The 26078-nt window shown below is 36.9% G+C and overlaps 1 protein-coding gene across 20 annotated transcripts in view; it reads right to left on the reverse strand.

Moving 5' to 3' along the window:
• SORBS2 (sorbin and SH3 domain containing 2) overlaps window positions 1-26078 on the reverse strand; it is a 221056-nt gene that overhangs the window by 69654 nt on the left and 125324 nt on the right. For 9 of the 20 annotated variants that reach the window (XM_014786268.2, XM_014786267.2, XM_014786269.2 and 6 more), the window contains 4 exons: window positions 23100-23126; window positions 22738-22862; window positions 6121-6259; window positions 2522-2694 (listed from right to left, as the gene is read on the reverse strand). In XM_014786268.2, the coding sequence (XP_014641754.1) occupies window positions 2522-2694; window positions 6121-6259; window positions 22738-22862; window positions 23100-23126 (464 nt within the window). Of the gene's footprint in view, window positions 1-1740; window positions 2092-2521; window positions 2695-6120; window positions 6260-21301; window positions 21941-22737; window positions 22863-23099; window positions 23127-26078 lie in introns of those variants that run through there. The other 11 variants (XM_014786274.2, XM_087418377.1, XM_014786270.2 and 8 more) reach the window with 4 other exon arrangements.

The following is a 26078-nucleotide window of genomic DNA, read 5'->3' on the forward strand; positions in this document are numbered from 1 at the left end:
GGAAAAGACATATATTTTCTACACACCACTATACAGTTATTCTGTTTTTGCCCCTTTCAAGGTTTGAAAATGCTCAAACAATATTATATTTGAACTAGAAGAAAAGAATCTTGTATTTCACATAACTAGCTGGCCTTAATTAGACAATCTCATGGGATCTGAACCCTAGTGCTTGTTGTTGTTAAGAATGGCAGTAAAAGGCTAACAGACGTCCCCAGTCACATGAGGCGAACAGGCTGGGGAGCTGCTTAGCTTTGTTCAAATAGCTCAAAGGTACATTTGTTGACTCTTGGCTTTCTAGAGTTTCGAGGTTACTTTGCAAAATTCTGTTTCTTTGGTATATGCTGGTTGCATGAAATGAGACCATAACACGATACATGAAGACAGTACTGCCTTTGCTGTATACACCCAAGCAGAAAGGCCAGGTAAAGCAATCTGAGCCTGATAATCATTACTTTCTACTGGGACGAGAAAGAAAAACAACCTTTGGAGATTCTTGGCTGCTGTGGCTCAGCGACGGCCTGACTCAACATTTATAAACACAGCTATACTTGGGGATGTGCTCTGCAAGGCTGAAAAATAGGAAATGTGAACAAGAGTCTTCCCAAACCGGTACCTTCTTTGTAAAGTTTTCAAAGCCTAAATAAGAGCACAACTGTACATAAAAATTATGGCTCCTTATAAGGAACTTCTGGGTTGTTTATATTTTATTTTCTATTTTATAGAAAGGAAACTAGCATTGAAGGTTTAGTATATGTGTTTGCTTATGCATATCTAAACATGCTTTTGATTGGGCAGTAGATAAATAATATAAAAATTTTAATATTACTTGATTTTCACTAACCATCTATAACATCTCAGTTTTTTCCTTTTGAAAACTAACAAGGAAAGCCTTACTATTTAAGAAAATTATGTCTTCTGGATAAAAAAAAATGGTCCAGCTTTGCATGTCCATTTTTACATATCATTTATTGTAAATAAGTGATAGACCACCCAGAGTCTCAGATAAAATTCTTTCAGACAGAATCTATAACTACGTAGAATCTGAGATTGCCTAATTTATCTAAATACCATGCTTCAAAGGTCAATTAAATATAAACATTGACACCATACCTGTCTGATACTATCCCTCCACTAGGAAATAAATACAAATTTAACCCTTTTGAGTCAGAAATCTTAAAAGGGAAACAAACGACAAAACACCATCACCGGAAACATAGAGTTGCTATAAGATTAAGAACGTTAGTCACAATCCCTGAAGTTTTTCTGTCACTTAAATATGACAATCATCAGTTCCAACATAGAATTTGCGGACTTTATAATTAGTCACAGTCAACATTCCCGGAATCTAATGAGTCTAAAAACCCAGTGACTGCTACACAGACTCACTTTTTGGCTTCCAATTCTAATACGGATGCTTGGAATGATCAATTTTTAACTCTTCTCTCTGTGTATAGAACACAGGAGCCCCACACGATAAATGCGAATTCAAGGAGAGAAGAAAACCCCCACATTTTATCATTAGTTCTTTTTGAGCATCTCCAATGGTACCTGCTTTTTTCCTGCTCTTTCTCATTCTTTTCCTCTATCCACTATTCTTGTCTCTGGCCCCCCAGGTCTGCATTCCGGGGAAGCAGCTCCTGGCAACGCCCCAGCCCCCCAGCCGGTTCTGTGGGTGTTGCAGACACAGTGAGCTCCGTTGCAGCCTGAGCTCCATTCTCACCCTGCGCCCAGCTTCACCTGCAAAGGCCTTGCTGCTCTCATCCTGGTTGTCCTAGTCCTCCTCGCCGGCCAGCACAGACCTCCTCTTCAAGTGGACTGGGGCAGCAAGCTGCCGGCCCGCACTCTCAGGGCTGCCTCTGCTGCTGCTTAGCTTTGCCAGAAGGGGCTGCCCTGACACACTGCGCAACGCTTTGGCAGAGTTTAAAGACTAAAAAAAAAAGTCCAAACACTTTCACTTATCATCCCCGGGAGAGCTCTCAGCAGGCACAGCTGAAGATGGACAGTAAAATGTGTATTTTCTTCAGACAGTTTTTCCTTTTCCATGGCATTAACTCCCTTCACTGCAATCATCGCACCTCCCAACTCCCAATTCACAGCTCCCAATCTCCTGGTGTTAACACACATCCATTTCAAGAAACACATCTCTGGTTGATTTGCAATGCACGTGGGAATTCAATGCAGCCAAAGAATTCACATTTCCTTGTTCTTTCTCTTTTCTCTCTATTGCCCTGACACTCCTTGGGTAAAAGGTAAAACAAAACAAAACATACTTTTATTGTTTAACAAAATCACAATTTTCATGATTTTTAATTGAAATGGAAAAGCAGGTTGTGTAATTATCTCCAATCGACAGTTCTCTTTCTCTGCTATGCGCAGCATAACATTCATGAGAACTCAGAAGGCACAGAGGGCAATCCTCATTATACAAGACCATAGGAATGCACAAAGCCATTGACAATCCATCCTTTGTGGAATTTGTGCACGGCCCCAGAGCAACGCGCATGCTGGCATTTCATACCGTTCTAATTGCCGTGGGGATTCCAGATTCATCCACGGGCCCGATCCCCGGGTAATGCGGGGCTTTGATGACCGTCACTCTCTTCTCTTCCTCTGAGGATCTGTACAGTGGTATGGAGCTGCCCATGCTGCCGTCCAGAGATTGTGCATGCTGGGGATATGTGTCTGTGGAATCTGTGGAGAAAATTGGGTGAAATATAATATATTTGATGCACAAGGAATCATAAATCAATAGTGCCTTTTGTATATTTATGCCAACTTGTAACACAGAGTCTTCATCACTATCTCTTTTAACTCATTTACCTTCAGTTTGAACCGCTCATTGTTAACATGTAGGTGTATATTGAATAGACCTTTAGCAACAAATATCCTCATCATTTTACAAAGAAGACGAGGGGAAGGATGACATCTATTTAAAGACCCTGTGGCCGTGTGGCAGCCACTGTAAGAAAGCACTTTACGGGCATTATCTCATCTTATCCTTTTAGTAATCTTGAAAGGGGAGGGATCCATTTTATAGATGAGGGGTAGAAGCTGAGACAAGTTTAATAATTTCCCTCAGGTCATAATTAATATTAGTTTTGTGAAACTGCTGACTACCATTATTTACAAGTACTGAAATGTACTCTTAGGACAAAAGATATGACTGTTGAGTCTACGACAGCGATTTCATAAATATAAAGTGAAAACAAAAATCGCAGTAAGAAATCTTCACATCCAAACATATACTTGGATGTGAAGGCTTATAGGTAAATAAATGATTTTAAATTATTAGTATTAAGTTTTATTTAAGTCATCATGATGGCCATAATATCTTTGCTTTTAAAATACCAAAAACTACAACTTCAAACCCCTTGAGTATAAAAATTGCCCTAAGCATGTAAATTAGATGCGATTTATCATGTTCCTATCTTCATGCCATCTTTATTAACTTTTAGGATACTTTCATAAGAAACAGAGAAGACACATATGTACTATACGTTCTACTTATTCTTAGTTCACAGATATTTATGAAAATCAACATTATTACCTTTATCATGTACAATTGATAATAGGACTTCTTGTTTTTTTACAACAAATTTCAAAATTCTGGTGACCAAGAATGATTCTTTGCCATGGTTTGTCAGATCTGTCCCTCAGAAAGGTCTCTTTTTATGTGGATATTTAAAGTCCCAATGTTTTAGATAACATTGATTGATTACCTATGTGTCTATGTATGTATACAGATACATATCTATCTAAAGATATGACTGTGTTTTTTGTAGCAAATTTATATAAAACTTCATAAGTAAGATTTAAAAAAAATTTTACACATCATTATAAAGATAAGTAGAGATAAGACTCCTATAAGCCAACATCCATTATAACATTTATAACTGCTATTACTACTATTAGGGCTATTTTGAATTTAGTTTGCAACAGAAAAGCGGTTTCAATCCATTTCTGATGGAGAACGAATCAGGTTAGGAAGAAGACTGATTTATGTGCCATTGTATGTAAAAATTTCTTTTCCAGGAAACTCCAAATTAAGACACAATGTGATATTTGACCTTGATTTTCCATTTAACTCCAAAAATGATTTGAGTGGGCAACTAGGATGCTAGTATTTCTATCAAGCAACAGATATTTTTTGAGCACCTGGTATCTGCCAAGTCCCAGGCTAAGCAAACAGTATTTAACTCTGTCTTTATTTATGGTTCATAAGATTCTATGAACTTATAGCTTATATAACACGTCAGCCTTTTATTATTCTCTGATATGATCCACTCTCATTTTTGTAGTCTTTTGACCTCAACTAAATATAAAGTTCCTCTAGGACAGGAAAGATTCATATATTCTCCTCAGGACCTATCTCAGCACTGGCCAATTGGAATTTGTTCCATGTTTATATAGGGAATTTCTTTCCATGTAGTATAGTTTATATGTAAAATTTACCCATTGATATGTTCTAACATAAAAGCCTGTCTACATTCAAATATTTATATATTTTGTTTGTTAGGGTAGGAGGGACAAAATTGTGTTCATGAAGACAGGCAATGGAGACAGTCAGACTGTATGAATAATTACGTGGGAAAATATTATAGCTAGAATAATTTGTAGAGTTTTACTATAGATGTGTGATAATGCATAGCTCCATAAAAAAATCTAGATATAACAGACTACCATTATAATACTACACTAGGGACTGATTGTTTAAGGACAACATTTTGGCGTAAGGACATTCTACTCTCTTACACTCTAAAAAGACCTCATTATAAGATTAACAGATGATCCCAGGAGCAGCATTAGAGAAGGCACAGGTATATTTAGACTTTCCTTTAATGAGTCTCAAGACTATATTTAAGTCTTAAGTTCTACAGGTTTTGTTGACTATAGAAGTTGAGTTCTACAATGCATGTATTGGATGTTGACATAAAATGTTCCTGGGTAGACTAGTAGCATCATGTTCTTTCAATACACAGACAGTGTTGGGGAAGAGGGTGTGTGCATGCTGCCAAAGAGGAAATTGGAGTTAAAGCTGTGTGTTCTAGTTTCTTTCTCTCTGTTGTTGGTTGTTGGTGGTCAGAGGATCGCTCCTCTCCTACTTTTCTGAGAGATGTGCCGTGGTCACCCTATCCTCCGCCTTCCTCCCTGCTGCCTGCTGCCCTGGAAGCCTGCCAGTTGCTCAACATCATGGAACCTTTTTCAGCTTGAATTCAGATGATGGTTCGATTTGGTCTGTTCTTTAATGTTTTGGGTTATGTTTTTACATTTTTGAAAACCCAGAAATATTTATTACATTATTTTCTAAACCGTCTAATACCTTTTGCCACCTAAAAATGTTTCTATCATTATAGAGTGCAGCTTCTTTGCCAAGAGGCTTCAAAGAGTTCACGAGCCCCATGAAATTGTATGCTTAAAAATTCTTATGAATGTTCAAATGTTCCTTTTTTTTTTGTCTGGAGGAGAACTATATCTTTCATCTAATTCCTAATTCCAGAAGATTGAAGAACTCTCTCTATAAAATTCTGGAATTATCATTTAAAGGAACCCACATCCCTGACTGATGGTCTCTGGCCTCAGTTAGATTAGTTCACTCCTTTGTGAGGCAGTAGTTCAGCGTTTACTACTTTGTGAGACAGCCTGTCCCCTTGTTGGACTGTTCTAACTGTTAATTAGTTCCTCCAAATATACAGCAAAAGAATTTTCTACAATGAAAGCTCTTCCACAAAAGAATGTGCTGCCTTGAAAATGGATAATATTTGCCATCCATAGAAACGCACTATATGAATGTTTTCCTGGTGCTGTGACCTCTTATCTCCCTAACTATCCATCTTTTTCTTTTTCTTTCTACTCCACCACCCCAAACATCTAATAGCCTTCTCCAGACTCAGATTTAGATGCAATCATCATCTTGGAATAGCTGGGTGCCTATTTTTTACAATGTTGAATCTATGCAGTCCCTAATTCCTCCCCTAGGATAGGGTCATTGAATAGCAGAGTGTCGAATGTTTCTGCCTCCTTTTTAAAAAATTACTTTGATGCTTTATATTTTTCTCATGTGGTTTGTACTTGCTCTGTTGAAATGGTCATGAAAATCATGACTATCAAATGACTTACCAAGCGACCGGCCATGCTGCATGATAATGCTGGAATTGAGTGAGCCTGGTAGAGAGTAAGCTGATGGGGAAAATGGCCTTTGGTAGTAACTCATTGGACTCACAGCCCCTCCAGAGCTTCCATTCACTGTTATCTGGCTCTGAGAAAAGTGTAAAGACATCCCGTTAAACCACAGAGTCCCCTGTAAACATCATTCCTTTAGATGACAATAAGAGACTTGCATTCAAATGACAGTAATCAGCTGTCAAGTTTCTATTTACATTGAAAACTGGTGTCTAGAGAGATAGGGGACATTTTTTTCAGTGTCTTCTCTATCTTCCTTTATTTCTGAAAATCACTCTCTTATATGTCAGAGGACACAGGAGGGGATTAGGAAGGATGGAAGCAACCAACTAGTGCACATGCCACTCTGCCAACAGAGATGCCAAAATGTATCAGTAGGAGTCAGTATAAAATAAACGTGGGGGGCGAATTTGCTCTTACATTCATGACTTAAGAAGTCAAAACACAGTCACGCTGCTCTACATGCGGGATTCGATATGAATGTTCTATGACATGAGCAAAAGGATTGGTTCTCAGACTTAGTCAGGGATATCTTCTGGGGAATAAATGTTTCCAGGCCAAGGTGACAAACATAAGGAACACAATTGTTTGGATTTATATATCATGAAGCAGTCTATTCTAGAAGAATCAGATACCCGGCAGAGCATCAGAAAGACATATTAAACCACAGGCTTTTACTTATTCCACTCTCATTTAGGACTTTATGGGCTTCTGTTTGGTTTCTTAATAATCTATTGTTTTAATTGCTTTATATATGAGTATTTTATATCCCCAGTGTTATTTCAAGCTTCTTGTTGGAGATGGTCATGTATATGCTTCTTATATATATATTTTTTATAACATGCAACCTGTTGTTAATAACATGGTAGATATTAGAAAGATACATATTTTAATTGAATTGAATCAGCTTAGTTCATAGAGGTTGAGCTCACCACTATTAAGCATATGTATCTATCCACAACACAGCCCTGAGCATTGTAGAGATTACATAATGCATGCGAATGAGACCAAACATTAGTAAGAGCATTTAGTTAAAATGACCTTACAGCTGAAAACACACACACACATGCACATAGATAAAGAACCATAATTTGTGAACTTTTTCTACTTATTTTAAAACAAAGTAAACTTCTATTATACCAGACTGAAACACAGATGGACAATTAATTGCATATTTTCATGATTTTTCACTTTGAAGCAGATATGTTTTCAAATGATCTAGAATAAATCCAATTTCATTACTTTATAGTCAAACCACATCTGTCCTAAGGTCAATAAACATTTCATTATATTAACTGTGCTTGTTGATTAAGTACTTCTCTAAGCTGTTATAGAAATCACTCTCATATCATAAGCAACCATATCTTTAGGTTCTTCTACCTGAAGAGCACCGGACATGCAAAGAAGTGTGAGGCACTGGCCACCAAAATGCTACAGAGCACTTGCGTACCTCTGCTGAATTATTTGAGAATAGTTTTGCTTCCTTGCCCAAATCAAGTTTGGTTGATCTTTGTAAATATAATTCTAATACTATTGTTATAATTTCCGTTAAAAGCAGGGGAATTCTTCTTATTAAAAACCATTAAGTTACTATGTTACTAAACTTAGAAAAGTTGCCCTGAATCCTATTTTGATGCTTTCAATAATATTGATTATGTATTAAAAAAAATTACTGCTAATAGATTTACTCTTTCCTTGTGTTAAACCAATTTGGGTTTCACTAATGAAATAACACCATTAGAATTTCAGGACATAGTTTATTGCCATAGTGAATTAATTATTAGGAAAATCATCTCATGGAAAATCTATGCACAATTTAAACTGCTACTTAAAACTAATTTCAGCTGCAGTTATACTCTTGCACCTACAAGACTATATGTATACCTCTCAGGCTCCTAAATTGTCTTAAAAACAGAAAATTAAATAGATTAGTATATAAATTGATATACTATCACTGATTTGTTTTTAATTAAAGGCTCTGATAACATTCCTTAAAGTTTTAAAAGTTAAGAACTATTGAAGGCATAGTAGAACACAGAGAAACCCATGCCTGCCGAGCTCCCGGCACTGGTGTTGGGGGGCTCTGGGTGGTGTTAGTCCTGGAAAATGAGGCTCCTTCTGTAGCCAGTCACTCAATAGAACATTTCAGTCCAAAGTTTTATACCCAGCCATTGAATGAATACTAAATCCCATCCAATAAAAAGTATCCTTTGTTTACTGTAATTGCAACATCTTGAAAAACATATGGCTTATAATATTTCTCTATGCATGAAATTTGCAGATTTATGACCTTGATATAACATTTAAACTACGTAGCACAACTAAAATTTTGTCTATGACAGTGCTTATTTAGAACATCATTATAAAATCAATTTTAGAAAAAAATTTCCATTTTTTTCCCCTAAAGTTATGTGCCTTTCAAATTGAAGCCATTATGTATACACTGTATGCAATTGAAAATCTTCGCCATAAAATTTTGAAGCATTTTAGTCATTCATAAATCATTTATTAGGGACTGCTTGTCATATGGACATTGAAATGATATAATATGCATGAGAAATATTTATATATTGCTATAAATGGAAGATAAATGATTAATATATAAAATAATAAGTGTATTCATAAATTTCTACACTGGAATGGCTCAGAAAAAATAATTCCCCAAACATGATAGGGCTGAATTTCTGCAATGTAGATTAAGATTATTTACATCATTCACTCAAGACTGATGGGTTCAAAGGAAGTAGTTGTTAGTGCATGGGGGGCAAGAAGAAATAGCATCATGCAGTCAGTAATCATGTAGGTGAGAAACAAGGGTATATAAATTATTCACACAAGACACATTCAAATGAATCTCTGAGGTAAACTGTTATTTACCAGGATTTAATACTGGGTTAAAATTTTTGAAAAATTTAGACTCTTTCTATAATCTAACCATCATAATATTATATGTATACTTTGCTAAATTTCTCAGATAACTTCTTAAGGCAAGTCACTGTACACCTCATTAGCTAGAGCGACACAGTGTAAACATAACTGACTCTAAAATGAATGAAGAGAATATAATTGAATTTTTCAGCCCAAAGTAGGCTTATGAGGATGACTGTAATGGATTTCCCTCGTAGACTGGAAAGAATTGGTTTACTAATAATCAACACCTATGCGAATAACAATGCTCAGCAGCAAAATGAGATGGCAGACAAGTACTCAGTCCTTTTGACCTTTGGAGATGTGTTAAAAAATTATGGAGGCAAAGGAAGGAAGAATAAACACATGTATGGCAGCAGGAGTGGTTAGAGTCGTGCCAGCTCTCACGGCAGACCTCTGATCCAGGCTTGGGAGGTATTTCAGAATGGTCAGTGGTGTCAGAGTTAGCTATGTGCAGCTCATCTGGGATGGCTGGGGAGGACTCGCTCGAGGAGCGGGAGGAGTGCTCCCCCAAGAAGAAGTCTGTAGTGAGAGATCCTGCGACGTTGCTGTGGATAAGAGGGTCAGGAGCAAGGAGAGGAGGTTTATATAGACAACGTGCAGGTGTGAGGGCCCCACATCAGCAGGTGGTGGCAGAATAAGTGATGCGGGGCTGGAGCCACTGTCTCATGAGAAGGTGGTTCAGTTAAATGGTACCACAGAAGGAGGGCATGAAGAAGAGGCTTCTGGTGTGGTTTGTCTGTGTGTCTGTGAAGCATTTACCTCCAGCACATTGGCAGTTAAGTTCTGGTTTCCAAGCTGAGTTTGAGGAAAAAATAATAAGAGATATAAATGATCCAATTAATAAAAACATCTCTTTTTGCAATGTGGCAGAGAAGGCAAAGCATCGGTTTTATTTTCAAGCACTTTAAGGAAATACATTCAGAGGGATTAGGTGCCAACCACACAGTACAGATAAAGCTTGAAAACACAAAGAAAAGGAATCCAGTAAGTGTTTTTTGGAAATAAGACCAGTTTTCACACAGCACTGCACTGTAATTTTGAGTGGGGGCTTGAGAGTGTTGGCATAATGGAATTTTTTCCTCAGTAGTTTTAGTTTTTGTACTTGTGATGGTGAAATGATACCAGGTTGTCTATTGGTCAGCAGAATTAGTTTTCCATTCACTAGAAAAATCTTTGTAGCAGTCTACACCCCCCGCCCCCCAAGAAAATGTCCCCAAAATATAAATCAAGTTGCCTCACTTTTTTCTGACTTATGGATCTAAAGACTGATCAAACTAAAAACAACTAACTTGAAAGGGAATTTTGTTTCCTTTCCACCCGTTGAATCTCTTTTTTGATTTCATTGTAAACTGCTAAAAGAATTGAACTTTAAAATATCCTAGCAGTGCAAATAGTGGTACCTATGTGAAAAGGAAGTGAAAAAGAAAACCAGCCACTGATGAGGGTTAGAGTATACTCTAGTTGGTTAGAACTACTGTTGGTTTTAAATCTTAGGTAAAGGAGAAAGAAACGGAAGGAGAAAGAAAAGGTTTAATACCTCCAAGGCTATGTAACCCAAGAGGCTAAACATGGTGGAGGGGTTGTCTGTAAAAGGAAGAGGATGGATGGCCCATTAAAGGTTTTGTAGCTATTCATTGTAACCTTGATGAGTCTGTCCACACATATCAAACATGATGATAAGCATCAACCTCAACATGAGTGAATGAAACTCCAAAGCAAATTTTTTTTTCTTATTCCCCTGCAACTCCAAAATAGAGGTTTTTTTTGAGTGTTTGATGTGGTGCCAGTTGTAAGATAGATAGCCAAAAGTATTATAGGATATTAGTATGAGGATGGGAAATGAAATCGAAAGAGCTGTATAAACTTAGAAATCTTGCCTAGTAAAGATTTAAGTGGTACCATTTGGTGTTCTCGGCCAGCCATCATTTTTATGACACTTGATGTCAAGCAGGCTGTTGATCTCATAAAAACTCATAATTTTTTTCCTCAGACTTTTGATTGAATACTTTAAAAAAATCTACCATATAAAAAGGTGTCTTTCAGGGCTGGCCTGGTGGCGTAGCAGTTAAGTTCACGCAATCCACTTCAGCGGCCCGGGGTTCACAGGTTCGGATCCCAGGCACGGCCCTAAGCATTGCCTATCAAGCCATGCTGTGGCAGCATCCCATATAAAGTAGAGGAGGATAGGCATGGATGTTAGCTCAGGGCTAATCTTCCTCAAAAATAAACAAACAAACAAACAAAAGTCTCTCTCAGTCCAAGAACATGAAAAATCTGATGAGAGCTATTAGTCCTTCTCTTAGAAAAAATGACAAATTAACATATACATAAAATTCTGCATAACCTTTGGGGTTCATAGATACTCTAAAGCACATTCTTTTTTTTTTTTTTTTTTTTTTGCTGAGGAAGATTCGCCCTGAGCTAACATCTATGCCAATCTTCTTCTATTTTGTATGTGGGTTGCTGCCACAGCATAGCTGACAAGTGGTATAGGTCTGCACCCGGGATCTGAATCTGCAAACCTGGGCCGCCTAAGTGGAACACATCAAAGTTAACCAATACGCCACAGGGCCAGCCTCCTAAAGCATATTCTTAATCTAATAGGTTAAGAAACTCCAACTCTAAATAAAAAAAACAGATTTTTATTCTGTTTTTACTTAATAAGCTTTTTTCTTGTTATTTATATATATTTATTATAAATGTGATACTTTTTTACTGTATAAGGTTTAAAATCTCTAGAATTAACTGACAGAAATCTTAGTTACCCAGAACTTAAAATATTTTAGTAGGAATGTACCTTTTTTATTAGTAAATTTTTATAATAATTGCAGATTTTATTGGAAGTAAAACTATAATAGTATGAAACTATAATAATTACAACTTAATATGTTAGAATTTTGCTACAAGTCTCAATGAATTCAGTATAGAGCAGTCTTGGGTTGGACAGTTTCAATGGAATTTCACATAACTGTGCAGTTTCACTAAAGAGGTCTCTATATAACATGAACCTCTTTAGCTTTGCTTATGCTAAGTGAAAATTCAGTTAAATAATATAAATCACGCAAAAGGATTTGAGTTATCTGCTCAAAGGAGGTTTCTTCCTTTAAAATTAAAAGGCAAAATCTAATAATTACAACCCTCTTGGGATTGGCTTGCCCATATCCTTTGGACTTGAAACGTATCAAAAGCTAAAGCATATTCTCTCTAAAACCGCCATCGTTATGGGTTGGGTAATATGTTATTGTTATATTATGGGTAATATGATCAGTTTGTTTGTATAGTGTTATGTCTAGGAATAGTCTTTATCCATTCATTTATTATTCCAAAAAGAGTGTCTACAGAAAACAGAATTATTTCACTTTTTGAATTTCTCTCACCACCTCCTGATATGCTCACAGTTTTGAATCTTTTAGCGTGTATGGGTGTGTGTGTGTGTGCATGTGTGTGTGAAGTTAACAGATGAAATGCCTCTTGGTGAGTCATACCCACACTTAAATTTCTATAGATAAAACTCAAAAGTTCAACAGTCTATTAGTCACCCGCACAAGAGCTTTGAAATATCTTGAGATAAAGATGTAAATTACCTCTTAGACTAGTTGAGGCTCCTTTTACACAACCCTGATGTCCACATGAATGAAATACCCTCTTAGACACAGAAGGAGAGAGAATCACAATGTATGTGTTTCCCTGAGGAGCGTGTGAGATGAGTAGGAGGAAAAGTGTGAATAAGCGAAGAAGGAAGTATTTTCTCAATCTGGACTTCCTTGAAGGAGGAAAAACTAGTTTAAAACAAGAACAGTTGTGTTTTTTTCATACTGAATTGGTGGCAGATAGATGATTGCAGAAAACCATCATGGTTGTTTTGTGTCTCAGTATTTCAAGACCATGTAAAGGTTAAGGTGTTTGAAGATAAGTCAAATGTCACCAACTTTTCTTGAAGTTAAGTTCCTTTTTACATTCCCCAACTGTTGAGCCATAAGGGAGAGAAGAACTAGAAAAACCAGCTTGCTGTTGTCTGGTCTCTACAAAGGAAAGGGACAGTGCTTAAACCTCAACATACTTGGTACTCTAAGAGAGAGCACCTAGTTATTCAAAATAGCATTGAACATCTTGGTCCAAATGAATTCCATCCAGAACACCGAGGAGAACCTATGGATGAAACCTATGGATTGAACTCCTTGAGGAATTAGGGAGCAAGAGGACTCAAGAATGGTGAGCTTCAGCAGTACAAAAAGTAAATTGGGTTGGATGTAAGCATTGCAAATTCAAGTGTCCACCCTGGGCCAGGGATGTATCCAGAATGTGCAAATCAGACTGGGCGTTAGATAACTGGAGGTGAAAAAAGGATGGTGGGCTCGGTGTGGAGCTAGGGTATACAGAAAGGGAGCATGGTCTGGCAGGGCCAGGCTGAGGGTGATGCCAGTGAGGCACCTATCTTGGGTGCAAAATTAAATGGAGTGACAAAAACTCAGTAATTGAGATAAACACTATTTTAATGCAATCTTAGAAAAAAATCAAAATCAGTGCAAAAAAAAATCCATACTGAGCTAAATATCAAAAGTTTAAATAACAAACACTGCCATGACAAGCCATTTTGAAGATTGAGGTAAAAAGGAAAAATTCGTATCCCAGATTTTTAATGGAAGCAATAATATAATAAAATAATAATATTTTCAATATCTGTTTTTTCCTGATCTTATTTTCAGTTGAGAGAATAGCCGTGTTTGACAATTTCCCCTTGACCAACAATGATCTTAAACAAATTTTAACTAATTTAAGATGAAGTAAAATTATAATAAATTCTGTTTTGTTATAAATAAAATATTTAGACTTTCAATAATGTTTGGTTTTAATATATCTACTTTTCAACTTTCAATATTTTTTAAACTACTGAAATGTTCTAGAAAAAAATTGACAGTACAAGGGCTGGCCCAGTGGCATAGTGGTTGAGTTCATGTGCTTCGCTTTGGCGGCCACGGGTTCGGATCCTGGGCATGGACCTACGCAACTCTTGTCAAGCCATGCTGTGGCAGGCATCCCACATATAGAGTGGAGGAGAATGGGCATGGATGTTGGCCCAGGGCCAATCTTCCTCAGCAAAAAGACGAGGATTGGCAACAGAGGTTAGCTCAGGGCTAATCTTCCTCACCCCCCCAAAAAAAATTAACAATACATAAAAAGATGTATATATGGGGGGTATATTTTTTTTGGTCTCAGATTCCAAATGGCTGACCTGGCACTGTGGTCTGGGATCTTAACATCGCCTCCTTTAACATCTTTAATGGTTGAGCTTCTGGCCCTCATTTCTCAAGGAACGTATGAAATATGTGTTAAATATCAAGCAAAGGGATTTCACAGGTTTTTTTCTCTGTTTTTCAATAGAATTGACAGTAAATACTTGAAAAAATATCTAGGAGGGAGTTATATAAAAATCAATCTTTATATTAAGAAATTATTTGCATTTTATTAGGTGTCATAATAGTATTTTCATTATTTTTTTTCTTCATCTGTCAGGTACAGGTACTAAAATTTCTACAAACTTAAGGATATCATATCTTATATTGACTTTAAAACACTACCAGGATAACTGGAGTTGACCGTTGAAAACAAATGGCAAAATAATGAAAATTGGTGAAGCCTTGTGATGAGTACTTCTAATGGGTTTTATTATATAATTATCCATATCATTTTTCAGATTTTAAATTTCCACAGTAACTTTAAAATAAACAATTTAAGAATTTTTATGAAAAAGAAAAAAAACACAGTCAATCTTTACCTCCCACCTCCACTCCTCAGGGGATGAGGAAGAGGTGCTTGGCAGCCATGTTTTTACCAGGTGACTCCAATTCACTGGCCACAGCTGATTGTTTAGAAAGGGGAATAACTGAATCAAACTAGGCCAGTGAGGCACTGTCTCCTTCCTGGGATTGGGAATTTGAATTATAACCTGCACTGAATGCCCTAGTCAGGTAGTCCTGTACCCCCCAGCCCCAGGTACGAATTCACACATAACTGGAGTCAGAGAAGGTCATGGAAATCCACAGGCAACTTGAAGCAATGAAAGGGCAGAAACTAAGAGAGGAGAATGAGGCCGACTCACAGAGAGGAAAGACAGGAACTATGTGGCAGCTAAGATGGAGGAAGAGAGAGTAGCTAACTGGTCATTCCCCAGTTCTCCTAAGGCCTGGCTGTACCACCTGCATTTCATGATACAAGATTGCCCTATGGCTTCATAATAAAAGCCGTTTTTGCCTGAGGTCTTAACAGCCTTATAGTCTCTACCCAAGACCTAGGTGACAAGTGATCTAAAACGGTCACACAGATTTGGGCACACTGATGGAGTGTGGTATCTGAAAAAAGGGAATAAATACTTCCACTGTACTCTGTGGAACTCAGGTGGGGAATATGACTTTGAATCTGGGAAGGCCAGAAGATGGGGTTTAAAAGTCAGATTATATCAGAAAATAGAGGCAGTAGAATCTACTGGTTGAGCTGTGGATCCGAAGTCAGACAGACGGGCGAACTGTTTAACCTCCCTGGGCCTCAATTTCCTCATGTGTGAAATATGGACATTAATAAAACCCATCTCCTAAAGCTTGTGAAACTGAAGTGAGATAATGTAAGTTAAGTGCTGGTACAGTGTCTGGTGTGTTGTAATAGCTTTCAACAAATGAGAGCCATTTAAAGAATTTTTTTAATGCTTGGAAGGCACAGGAATGCTTTGCACAAGCAAAGAGCAGGGTAGGGAGGAGAACAATAATATGAAAACTGTCATCTAGAAGAGAGAGAAAACTTCATCTCTTTTGCTCTGTGGGATGAATATGCAGAAATTAAGGAAGGCAGATTATGACTCAGTATTAGAAATACTTTCTAATAATTAGATCTGAGAATTGCCCACACACTCAATAGCTGCCCCCTAGAGTAACTGAGCTCCCCGTTCCTAAGTGTATTCAAGAAAAGGCTGGATGCTCATCTCTTCGGAGGTGTTGTTAGAGGAGATCCCAGGTGATTTCTAAATTCATATTGGGCTCCCAAATATTCTATACTGTTCAATCATTCAGAAACATACACAACACACATAAGGCAGATGGAGGAAGTGTCAAAGACCTGATCAACTAATAGCATAACAAATCCACACACAAAAAGTTATGGGATATTGGTTGGCCATGCTAATGGAATATATGAGTGATCACGGCTGGTACTGGTGGGATTGGTCCAGAATACTCTATATTCTACACCTTTTCTATCATCCCACACTGCTGACATTTATGCATTATTTGGCCTTCCTTAACTTCTATATCTTGATCCTATGGAGCCAAAGAGATGAGCTTTCTTTCTCTTCTACATGACAGTGAGACAAACTCCCCTCTGAGTCCCCAACATATGTGCAGCAGCAGCTGTGAAAGTGAAGCTTTGGCAAATGATTGATTACATTGTTTCATAATAGAAGGGTCAAGTTTATCTTTTCTGAAGCAAAGGGCAGAGCACTCAGAAATGCTAGAGAAAACGTTCGGGGGGTAGCTTTTGCTGTCTTTTCAAAGGTTCTGGCTTAGACCTTCACTTATCTGACATTGAGAACAATGTGACATTTTTAGCAACAGGATATCTGTTTGCACAGTGACAGAAGGGTAACACACCCCATTTTGTGTTCTCTCTATACGTAAATTTGTAGGAGGTAAATTAAAACATATGCAGTTTATAAAACAATATGTCAGATGATCAAATATGGACAGTTAAAATTCCTAACAGTAGGCTGCAGTTTTCTTCTTAAACTAATGGTCAGGCTTTAATAAAAACAACAAACATATGTAAATGAAACTTCCAGAAACCGAAGTTTTCTTTTCACCTCTCAGTGTAGGGAATTTTTGTTTTCTGGGTCTGCTATTTCCTTCGGAGGCTAATTCTTTATAACAGAGCACATATTTGGCTGACTCGAGTGTGCAGCTCACAGCTCTTGGCATCTACAGAGACTTCTTGCCAAAATGTGGAACGTAAGTATTTAAAATGGAAAGGTCACCATTGTGAAAGGCCATTACATGGAAAATGAGACTTAAAAATAAAGTATACCACAATAGGCAAGATGTGGAAACAACCTAAACGTCGGTGGATGGATGAATGGATAAAGAAAATGTGGTATATACATACAGTGGAATTTTATTTAGCCTTAAAAGAGAAGAAAATCCTTCATATGGGACATTATGCTCAGTGAAATAAGCCAGTCACACAAGGACAAATATTTCGTGATTCCACTTGCATAAGGAAGCTAAAAGAGTCAAACTCATTGAAGCAGAGAGCAACATGGTGGTTGCCAGGGGCAGGGGGGTGGGGAACCCCCCACACCCCGGGTTGCTGTTCAACAGGTATCAAGTTTCAGTTATACAAGGAATAAGTTCTAGAGATCTGCTGTACAACACTGTGGCTATAGTTAACAATATGGTATTGTACACTTTAAAATTTGTTAGGAAGGTAGATCTCATGTTAAATAGTCTTACCACAATAAAAAAAAGTCAAAACTGCAACAGTTTTATGCCACCTTTTGACAAAGTGCTATATATATAAGACAACACACTGTCATGTTGGAACAAACTGCCGGTCAGATGAAATAAACTTTTATCCATCCGTAAAAAAATAAAGCTGTATTGGGGCCGGCACTGTGGCCTAGTGATTAAGTTTGGTGCATTCCACTTTGGCGGTGTGGGTTCAGTTCCCTGGGCGCAGACCTACACCACTCGTTGGCGGCCATACTGTGGTGGCGACCCCCATACAAAATAGAGGAAGATTGGCACAGATGTTAGCTCAGGGCACATCTTCCTCAAGCAAAACAATCATGTATTGTTGAAAATAATATATTTTCTTTTCCCAATCAGATGCAGTTTGGAAAAAGAATATTATTTTAAAATAACAACAGCTACTAGATATTGAGGGATTACTATGTAGTGGGCACTATGCCAAGTTCCTTCTATGCAACACCTTATTTCTCCCTCACAGCAATGTTATGAGATGATGCTATTATTATCCCCATTATATAGATGAAGGAACTGATGCTCAGGGTGGGGGAATAACTAGATGGAAGGTCTTACATTAATAACACCTTGAAAGAGCTGACTGTCCAGTTGCTCTCCTCCTGGTCTCTCTTAAGGCCACTCCAAGAAGTTCCCCTCCCCACTACTAGGTCAATGTAAGTTAGCAGATCTCATCTATCAGCAGCATTTGTGCAGTTAACCATCTCTTCTCGATGTACTTTCCTCATTCGGCTTTTAGGAGGCCACATTTTCCTGGATTTCCTCCTCCTTTAGCAGATACTCTTTTTAGTCTCCTTTCTTGATTGCTTCTCTTACTGTTGGGATGCACTTGGGCTCAATCCTTGGAACTCCTCTTTTCTCTATACTATACTCACCCTGGTGATCTCACTCAGTCTCCTGGCTACAAAAAGCCTCTATAAGCTAATGGCTTATCTCTCTAACCAGGACATTCCACCTGAACTCCAGATTCCTATATCCAACTGCATACTTGACCTCTCCATGTAGATGTCTAATAGATCCCTCAAACTTATCATGTCTCATCTGGACCCTCTGATCTTTCCCCAAACCTGCCCTATCTACAGTTATCCAGTCTCAATGGACGAAGGATGGCAAATTCCATCCTTCCCAGTTGCAAAGTCTCAAAACCTTGGAGTCAGTCTTGACTCTTCTTTTTCCCTCGCTTCCCACATGCAGTCTGTCAAGAAGTTCTAGTTACTGATTTTCAAAATACATTCAGAATCTGATTTCTCGGCACCTCCACTGCTTCTACCCTGCTTCGAGCCACCATCCTTTCTCACATAAATTGTTGCAACAGCCACCTAACTGGCTTGCCTACTCTCCTTCTTGCCCACTATAGTTTGTTCTCAGCTGCGCTGCCAGAATGATTCTGATAGACTATCTGTCAAACAATAATATTTGTAGCCTCAAAATCTCCCAATGACTCCCATTTTTATTGAGAATAAAAGTGGAAATCCTTGCAATGGCTTACAAGTACTTCTGTCACCTGGCCCCTGTTACTTCTGACTGCACCTCTTTTTACTCTCCCCCTCACTTGCTTCCTCTCCCTCCCACTGGCTTCCTTGCTGGTCCTTGAGCATACCCCGCATGCTTCAGACTTAAAGCCTTTACCCCAGATATTCCCTCTGCTGAGAATGGTCTTCCCCCTTCGGAACTCTTCTATCTTCTCAATGAGGACTCTTTGACTGCCCTATTTACCGTGGACTCTGCTCCCCACATCCCAGCTTAGCACTGCTTAGTTTATTTACATAATCCCCTTCTAAGGTATGTCATCTATGCATTTAAGTTTTTATTAATATTTGTTCCCCCCATCCCCAACAAGATTTTAACCATCAGTGGTTTCAAATACAGCTCTGTGACCAGAACAGACCTGACACATAGCAGATGCCCAGTAAATATTTGTTGAGTAAATAAAAGGGACAGGATCGCAAATCTTAACTTGGGGATCATGCTGATTCTCTAGGGATTGTGTCATAAAACCAACTGTTCTGGTCAGCCTGAATAGCGACAAAACGATGAAAAAGGAAAGTTATCAAACTTAAGTTGTCAAACATAATAAAACCATTTAGAAGAACCAAACTATGTTAGATGAGTGAACTGAGTTGTTAACGTGGTGGCGTCTGCTATGACTTCTCTGACCCCTGCTTCCTGGAGGGTCACGTCCTGGGACAAAAGTAAATCTGTTCTCTGACACTAGCACAACCCTGTCTGTAGTGTCTCAGCTTGATTTTGCTCCTTACCTCATGGGATTATAGAAGTTATTAATAAATATAAATAAGTTGGAACAGTGCCTACAAATAGTAAGAGTATTTTTTGGCTGCCATTATTATTATTGTTTTTGTTATTATTATTATTTCATTGGGGTTCTCAGAAGACATTACCTTAATTCCAAGAAATTACTTTAATGAATGTATTTTGCATATCATGATCAGTTGATGAAGGAGATATTTTAGTAGATGTATGAAAACACCCACCTGTCTTTTTAATCATCTAAACTTAAAGTTTTTGCTTTATGGGTGGGGGAGGAGATGTTGGTGTCAATCAGATGTCTGTTGGAGATTTTCTATAAAGTTTAAAAATGATATTCTGTTCAAAGATATGTCTTGGGTGATATTTAATAGCTCAGCTACAGGAAATAGTATTGCACAGATTTACTTAGGTACTAGTGTTTCAATATGCTCATTACTGCTGTTGTTGCTAATAGTATATCTTTTATTAATGTTACCATTTATGCAGTGCATGCTCTGTCCTAAGTAATTTACCTCTACTATCTCCCTAGTCTTATCACAACCTATGAATTAAGGATTAATTAATATTCTCATTTCTTTGTTCAGACTCACACAGAAGTTAAGATGGTTGCCTCACATATAGCCAGTGATGGAGCTTGGATTGAAATCAGCAGTTTATCCTTAAAGCTTATGCTCTTAACACTATATCATTTTGTGGAGAAGCAGTGAAGAGAGCCACATTTCTCTTCCAAATAAATTAATAAATGTCAGCAGAATGATGCTATGAAAGAATTGTACATATAGGGAAATAAAGATTTACTTTTTAAAAGTCTGAGTATTAAAGATTGATTAATATACTTTCTGAAATGATAAATTTTAAAGGGTAGAAATTGATCAAGTTTCAGTGAAAATGAATATTGAGCTACAAAGAAATAAATGCTAGCTGAATTAAGATAAATGTTTCCTGCCAAAGAGAATTATAATTGACAATTATTTTAAGAGATTTTATACATGTAAATAAGGTAAATCTAGGTACTAAAAGGTCTGGAATGAAAAATATTTCTTTAAAACTTAAAAGTACTTTGAGCACTGAAGTAGTGGGCAGACTCTTAAGTGATAATCAACCACTGATGATTTCTAATAAATACCTAGAAGGAGGAAACTTTTAGAACATGATTTCTGGATAAAAGATCTGTGTGTATGTGTGTATATATATATATATATATATTTTTTTTAATTAAAAGATACCTAGAAATTTATTGATGAATTTAGTAGGGTTTTAATAGGAAGATGGTTTCTTTCTCCTTTTCCTTCCTGCTTAGAAGCTAACAAAGCATTAGGTTATATAAGAAGCCCAAACTAAAGGCGTTAGCGTCTCTACAGTACGCCTGTAAGAAGAGATTGGAAAGTGTAATGTACCACCCGGCAGTCTGAGGACTGAGAGGCCGCAGCAACTGCAGATTTTTGTCTCTCTTGCTGAAGAGGTATCTTTGTAGTCTCTGGAGAAAGCTCAGGTAGCTGTTTGTGGCTTTCAGGATCGTGTCCTGAAGGGGGAGCTATCTGAATGGAAAGAGATGCTGTGTGTATCTCAGGCACTGGGTTAGGGGGAGGTGAGCAAGGCTTTTTGGGAAATGATGGTACGTCAACAGATTTGGAGAACTGTGGAGTATTAAAGGGGATGCCACTTCCTAGGTCTTGGTTATGGATTAGTTTCAATGTAGAAATTCTCCGAGTTTGAGAATCTTGCATGTAATCCTCTTGTAGAAATGGGGTACTGGTATCAGCATTTGGTGGGGAACCAGTGCTTGAAGCTGGCTGTGGATTAGTAATTTTTTGTGTATACGACACAGTTGTGTTAGATTCTTCAGAATATACAATTGTCTGGCTGGAGTCTTCATTAGAATACATAGTTCCCTGAAGAGGCTTTTTGTTAGTAAAGTACTCTGTATAGGAGGGAATTTGTGTGTTAGTTACTAATTGGTCTAAAATGTCACCCTTTGTGTGATTGGTTACCAAGAAACTACAAAAGCTCTCTTTTCTAGGTGTTGAAAGGGGTGCCTGTATTGCCAAGAGCATCCGGAGAAAGAAATAATGTTGAAGGAAAAACAGAGAGAAAGTCAGAGTTAGTCATTCAAGAAACCAGTGTTAACTCTACCTTTAAAGAAAGTAAAGCAATGTCATACCCTCTTATTATGCTACACATTTTGTTGCCTAGATTGAATGATCATTTTTATTCTGTTTAGAATGCATTTTAATTTATTTTCAATAGTTGCCCTCTGGAGGAAAATAGTTTTTATAGAGAATACATTACAAAGTTTGTCTCCATCTACATTGTGGGAAATTATGTTAAAAGTGAACATATGTTCTCTTGGCATATTTTAAGATCTTAAGGTATGTATACATATATATGGCACATTTAGTCATTGTTTCTATAACATTGTTCATATTTGTGGCACAACTTTACTAATATCTCCAACACAGAGCTCCTTTAGTCACTATAATGAGCAGTTGCATAATTCATATTTATCGAGTAAATAATGTATTGCTGACCTCATAACTTTGAAATCTAAATCATCAGCTCACAGCTTTTTAAGAATTAGAATATATCCTAAACACTGTTAGAAGCTGACCTACTTTTACGAGCTGAATCAGATTAAACAAAAGTGTTTTGAACTTAAAACTTCTCTTTCCATGTTGTAAATACAAGTCTGGCAACCAATACAAATACAAAAGCAAAAATATATTAATAATAAAACATGTATCAGAATATGCATGTTATTAGAAAAGAGAGTCTAAAGCAGTGGTCTAATACCACGCTTTGAAATGACATGGTAGACAAGAATGTGTAGGATTACCTGAGTTGGTGATTTTTTTTCTTGTAGGTTTGGTCGAACGCTTCTAAACCCTTTTGCTGCAAGAGAGGAATATGTAGCATCTCCGTTCAGTGTCTCTTGATTTCGATCATTGTAAGATCTCCAAGCTTTTATTAAGGGAAAACAAATTGGATACAAAAATATCTACATTCACTTTTAACATTTTTTTTATAAAATTTATTTTTATTTCCAAAATTGAAGTTTTCCTTTTCAAAATGTAATTTAATTTAATACGCATAACTGTATATGCAATTTAAGTTTGCTGTGAGGTCAACAATGTGGCTTTGAATATGTTAAAAAAAACACAACAAATGTAATGGTTATTTAGAATAGCTTTTCTGTACCTGAGTCTGGTGACTGAGAATCACGCCCTAAAAGAAAAAGAAATGTTGAAATTAATACCAGGGTAAAAGAAATTAACAATCTAGTAAAAATCATTTGGCAAAGAAACACATGCATTTTTTTTTTTGCAAATGTTATCTCAGTTCTAAACTCTGAGTACATCAAATCCACTATTATTTTTTTAATTTTACAATGCATTTATTTTTACTTCAATTAGAATATCACTCATTGACTATAATATATAATTAATCTTTGTGTATCAAACACTGATTTTTCCCCTCAATCATGTTATAACCATGTAATTTTATCTTATTATTGCCCAAACTGGACATATGAATGTCTAAATATTAAATTAAAGGGTCAAAAGGTATCTGGTTTGTAAACAATGAAACTTTCTCCAAGCATTAAATCAAACCACATATCCTTAGCTTTTAATGCCCTGGTGTTACTGATCGTATTTAATTCCTGTGTTTGACAGAGATCAATTTTTTGTAGTTTGCTTTTTTTTAACTTCAAGAAAGTGTAAATGTGCCTGCCATGTTATGTGATACTTTCAAATCATTCTCTAGACTTTGAATTTTCTCCTTATTGCCATTTAAAAGTCATTTTATATTCAAATATGAAAGAGCTATTACAATATATTCCATTGTCTTGCAGTAAGCTGTGGAAAATCAATTTCAGTACTAATAAATTGCTTTTGACAATGCATTTGGAAAGGGGATCAACAAGATATTTACCATCAGTTTTATTAGAATTATACATTCAAGAATCTTCTATAACTTATGCCCGTTTGAGGTAATCAATTTGTATTGCTTGGTTCTATTATACCGGATAGTCAACTTCACCTAGAATCATAAAGCCTTGACTTTGGAAAAGACTTTGGGGGGTCATTCAGCCAGACCTTCTGTCCAGGTCCTGGATTCCTTATATAAGTTCCCCAAGACCATTACTTAATTGCTGTTATTTCAGTACCTAATAGAATATGAATGTGCATGTAAGAAGGACTCAGTTTTCTTTCTAATGCTTAAGGAATAGTTATTTTGAAATCTAAACACGTGATTTTGAAATGATTAAAAAAATGAGTTGATGAATGCAATACTTTGATTTTTAGATAAAATATTTGATATAGATTCTTTCCAAATCAAAGGAAGAAAAATAAATGTGATTCAGCACAGAGTACATTAGGATGACTGCAGCTCAGGTGAGTTAGAGAAGACTAACAAATCTTCAATCTTTATAATTGCTAATTTAGTATGGATTTTATCTCCAATGAATTCAAAATCAGAGTAATAAAATGAGTACCATAAGTAAAAATGACTTTGAAGAGTCATATGTGAAATGTTTACTAGACTCCACTTCTAGGATTTGATGGAAGCAGAAATGATTGAACTTGTCAATCACTTAAATGATGATGAGGATTTTATAAAGAAAACAGACATAGTTTAGCAATACAGAGCAATCATTAGAATTCTGCTTTGGGGCACTGAAGGAGAGAGATTGAATAACCACCCGGGTGCCACATACTGTTTGTGGACAAGGAACAAGTTTTGGGACTTGGGGCAATGGCAATGAAAAGGAAAGCAGCATTAATAATAATTATTATTAATAGGGAGTTTATTTTACTCTTGGTTTAATAAAACTGAGCTCATAAAGAAGGGTGTGGGTATGTGTTGGGGATGGAGGTGACAGGAGCCAGATGCTTGGAGGTGGAAGAGGTGAAGGACACTTGAAATAAACGTCCTGTAATTGACAGTTTGTACAGGGCCAGTTCTGCTTCTTCTCACTGGTGACCACATTGGAGATTATGGGACTGTTGAGTGGGATAAACATTAGGTGCAAGAATCAGAGGATGGTCACTCTAGGCTCAGCTAGGGGCTTCCTCGCTCCCTCCCTACTGGGCCCAGGCATTCCCAAACGAATCTATGCTATAGGAAATATGAGATATTAATAATGGTGACGTCTACTGAAAAACTCTGCTTAACATAGTAAATATAAGTGTGTAGAAATTACAAGAAAGGAGAAAGGATAAAGATGGCCATGGATTAAAACTTCAGGATGAAGTCATATTTTAATGAAGCTTCTTATGTTAATGATTAAAGTCTACTTTTAAATAGGTGGTCTTTTAAGGATATTCAAGTGTACAATATTTCAATTTCTTTAAAATAAATCCAATCATAGATATTTTAAAAACACCCAGTCCTGATTTGCTATGTTATTATAGTGCTTTGGAGGCACTGAAAGATAAATGTGTTCCCACATGGATACTGTTCATCATAGCCTTGCTTTTATTTCATCCCTTTCAGGAAAGCTTAGGAAAGGGAGGATACATGTGGTTTGGAGCAGGTACCAGAAAGCATGAAAGCATCCTGGATCATGTTGAATGAAGAGAACATAGGTTAAAAAAGAAAAAAAAGGTTGAAAAAGTAAACGACATGGCAGATGCATAGGGGAAATGGTTTTGCCCAATATCTTGAACACTATTCATGATCATTCACTTGTGAAAAAACAGAGCTAGAATTCTGGCCATCAGAGCCCTTAATTTCTAGTATTCTTCAGTAGATGGTCATTGCCTCTCTGAAAATTTAATAATGAGTAAATGGGACAGATTTATTGTTCTCTGGTAGTTTTGCATGTGAGTATAAGTAGGGTCTTTGAGAATTAAGAACTCTACTCACGCTTCACTAGTACAGTGAGCACTCCCTGTGTCCAGGCAGAGGTGGTGGACACCTGTCAGAGAAGCTGTCAAGGCATTCCCGGATCCGTGTCAGGATTGGACTGGATGCTTCAGAGGTCCTTTCCAACTTTATGATTTCAACATTATGATTTTTATGTAGCTGTGTTTGTGGTACCTGTTACATCATAATCTCTTATTCTGAGGTTCTATTTAAATTCCTTTTAGCTGATATGCTATATTGGACATATAAACTATACTTCTCTTGAAAATCATGATGATTTTAATTCTTATAGCTCCTTTCTTTAGA

Source organism: Ceratotherium simum, chromosome 28 (assembly GCF_057802395.1).
Source record: "Ceratotherium simum simum isolate JZ-2026a chromosome 28, ASM5780239v1, whole genome shotgun sequence".
Lineage (NCBI taxonomy): Eukaryota > Metazoa > Chordata > Mammalia > Perissodactyla > Rhinocerotidae > Ceratotherium > Ceratotherium simum.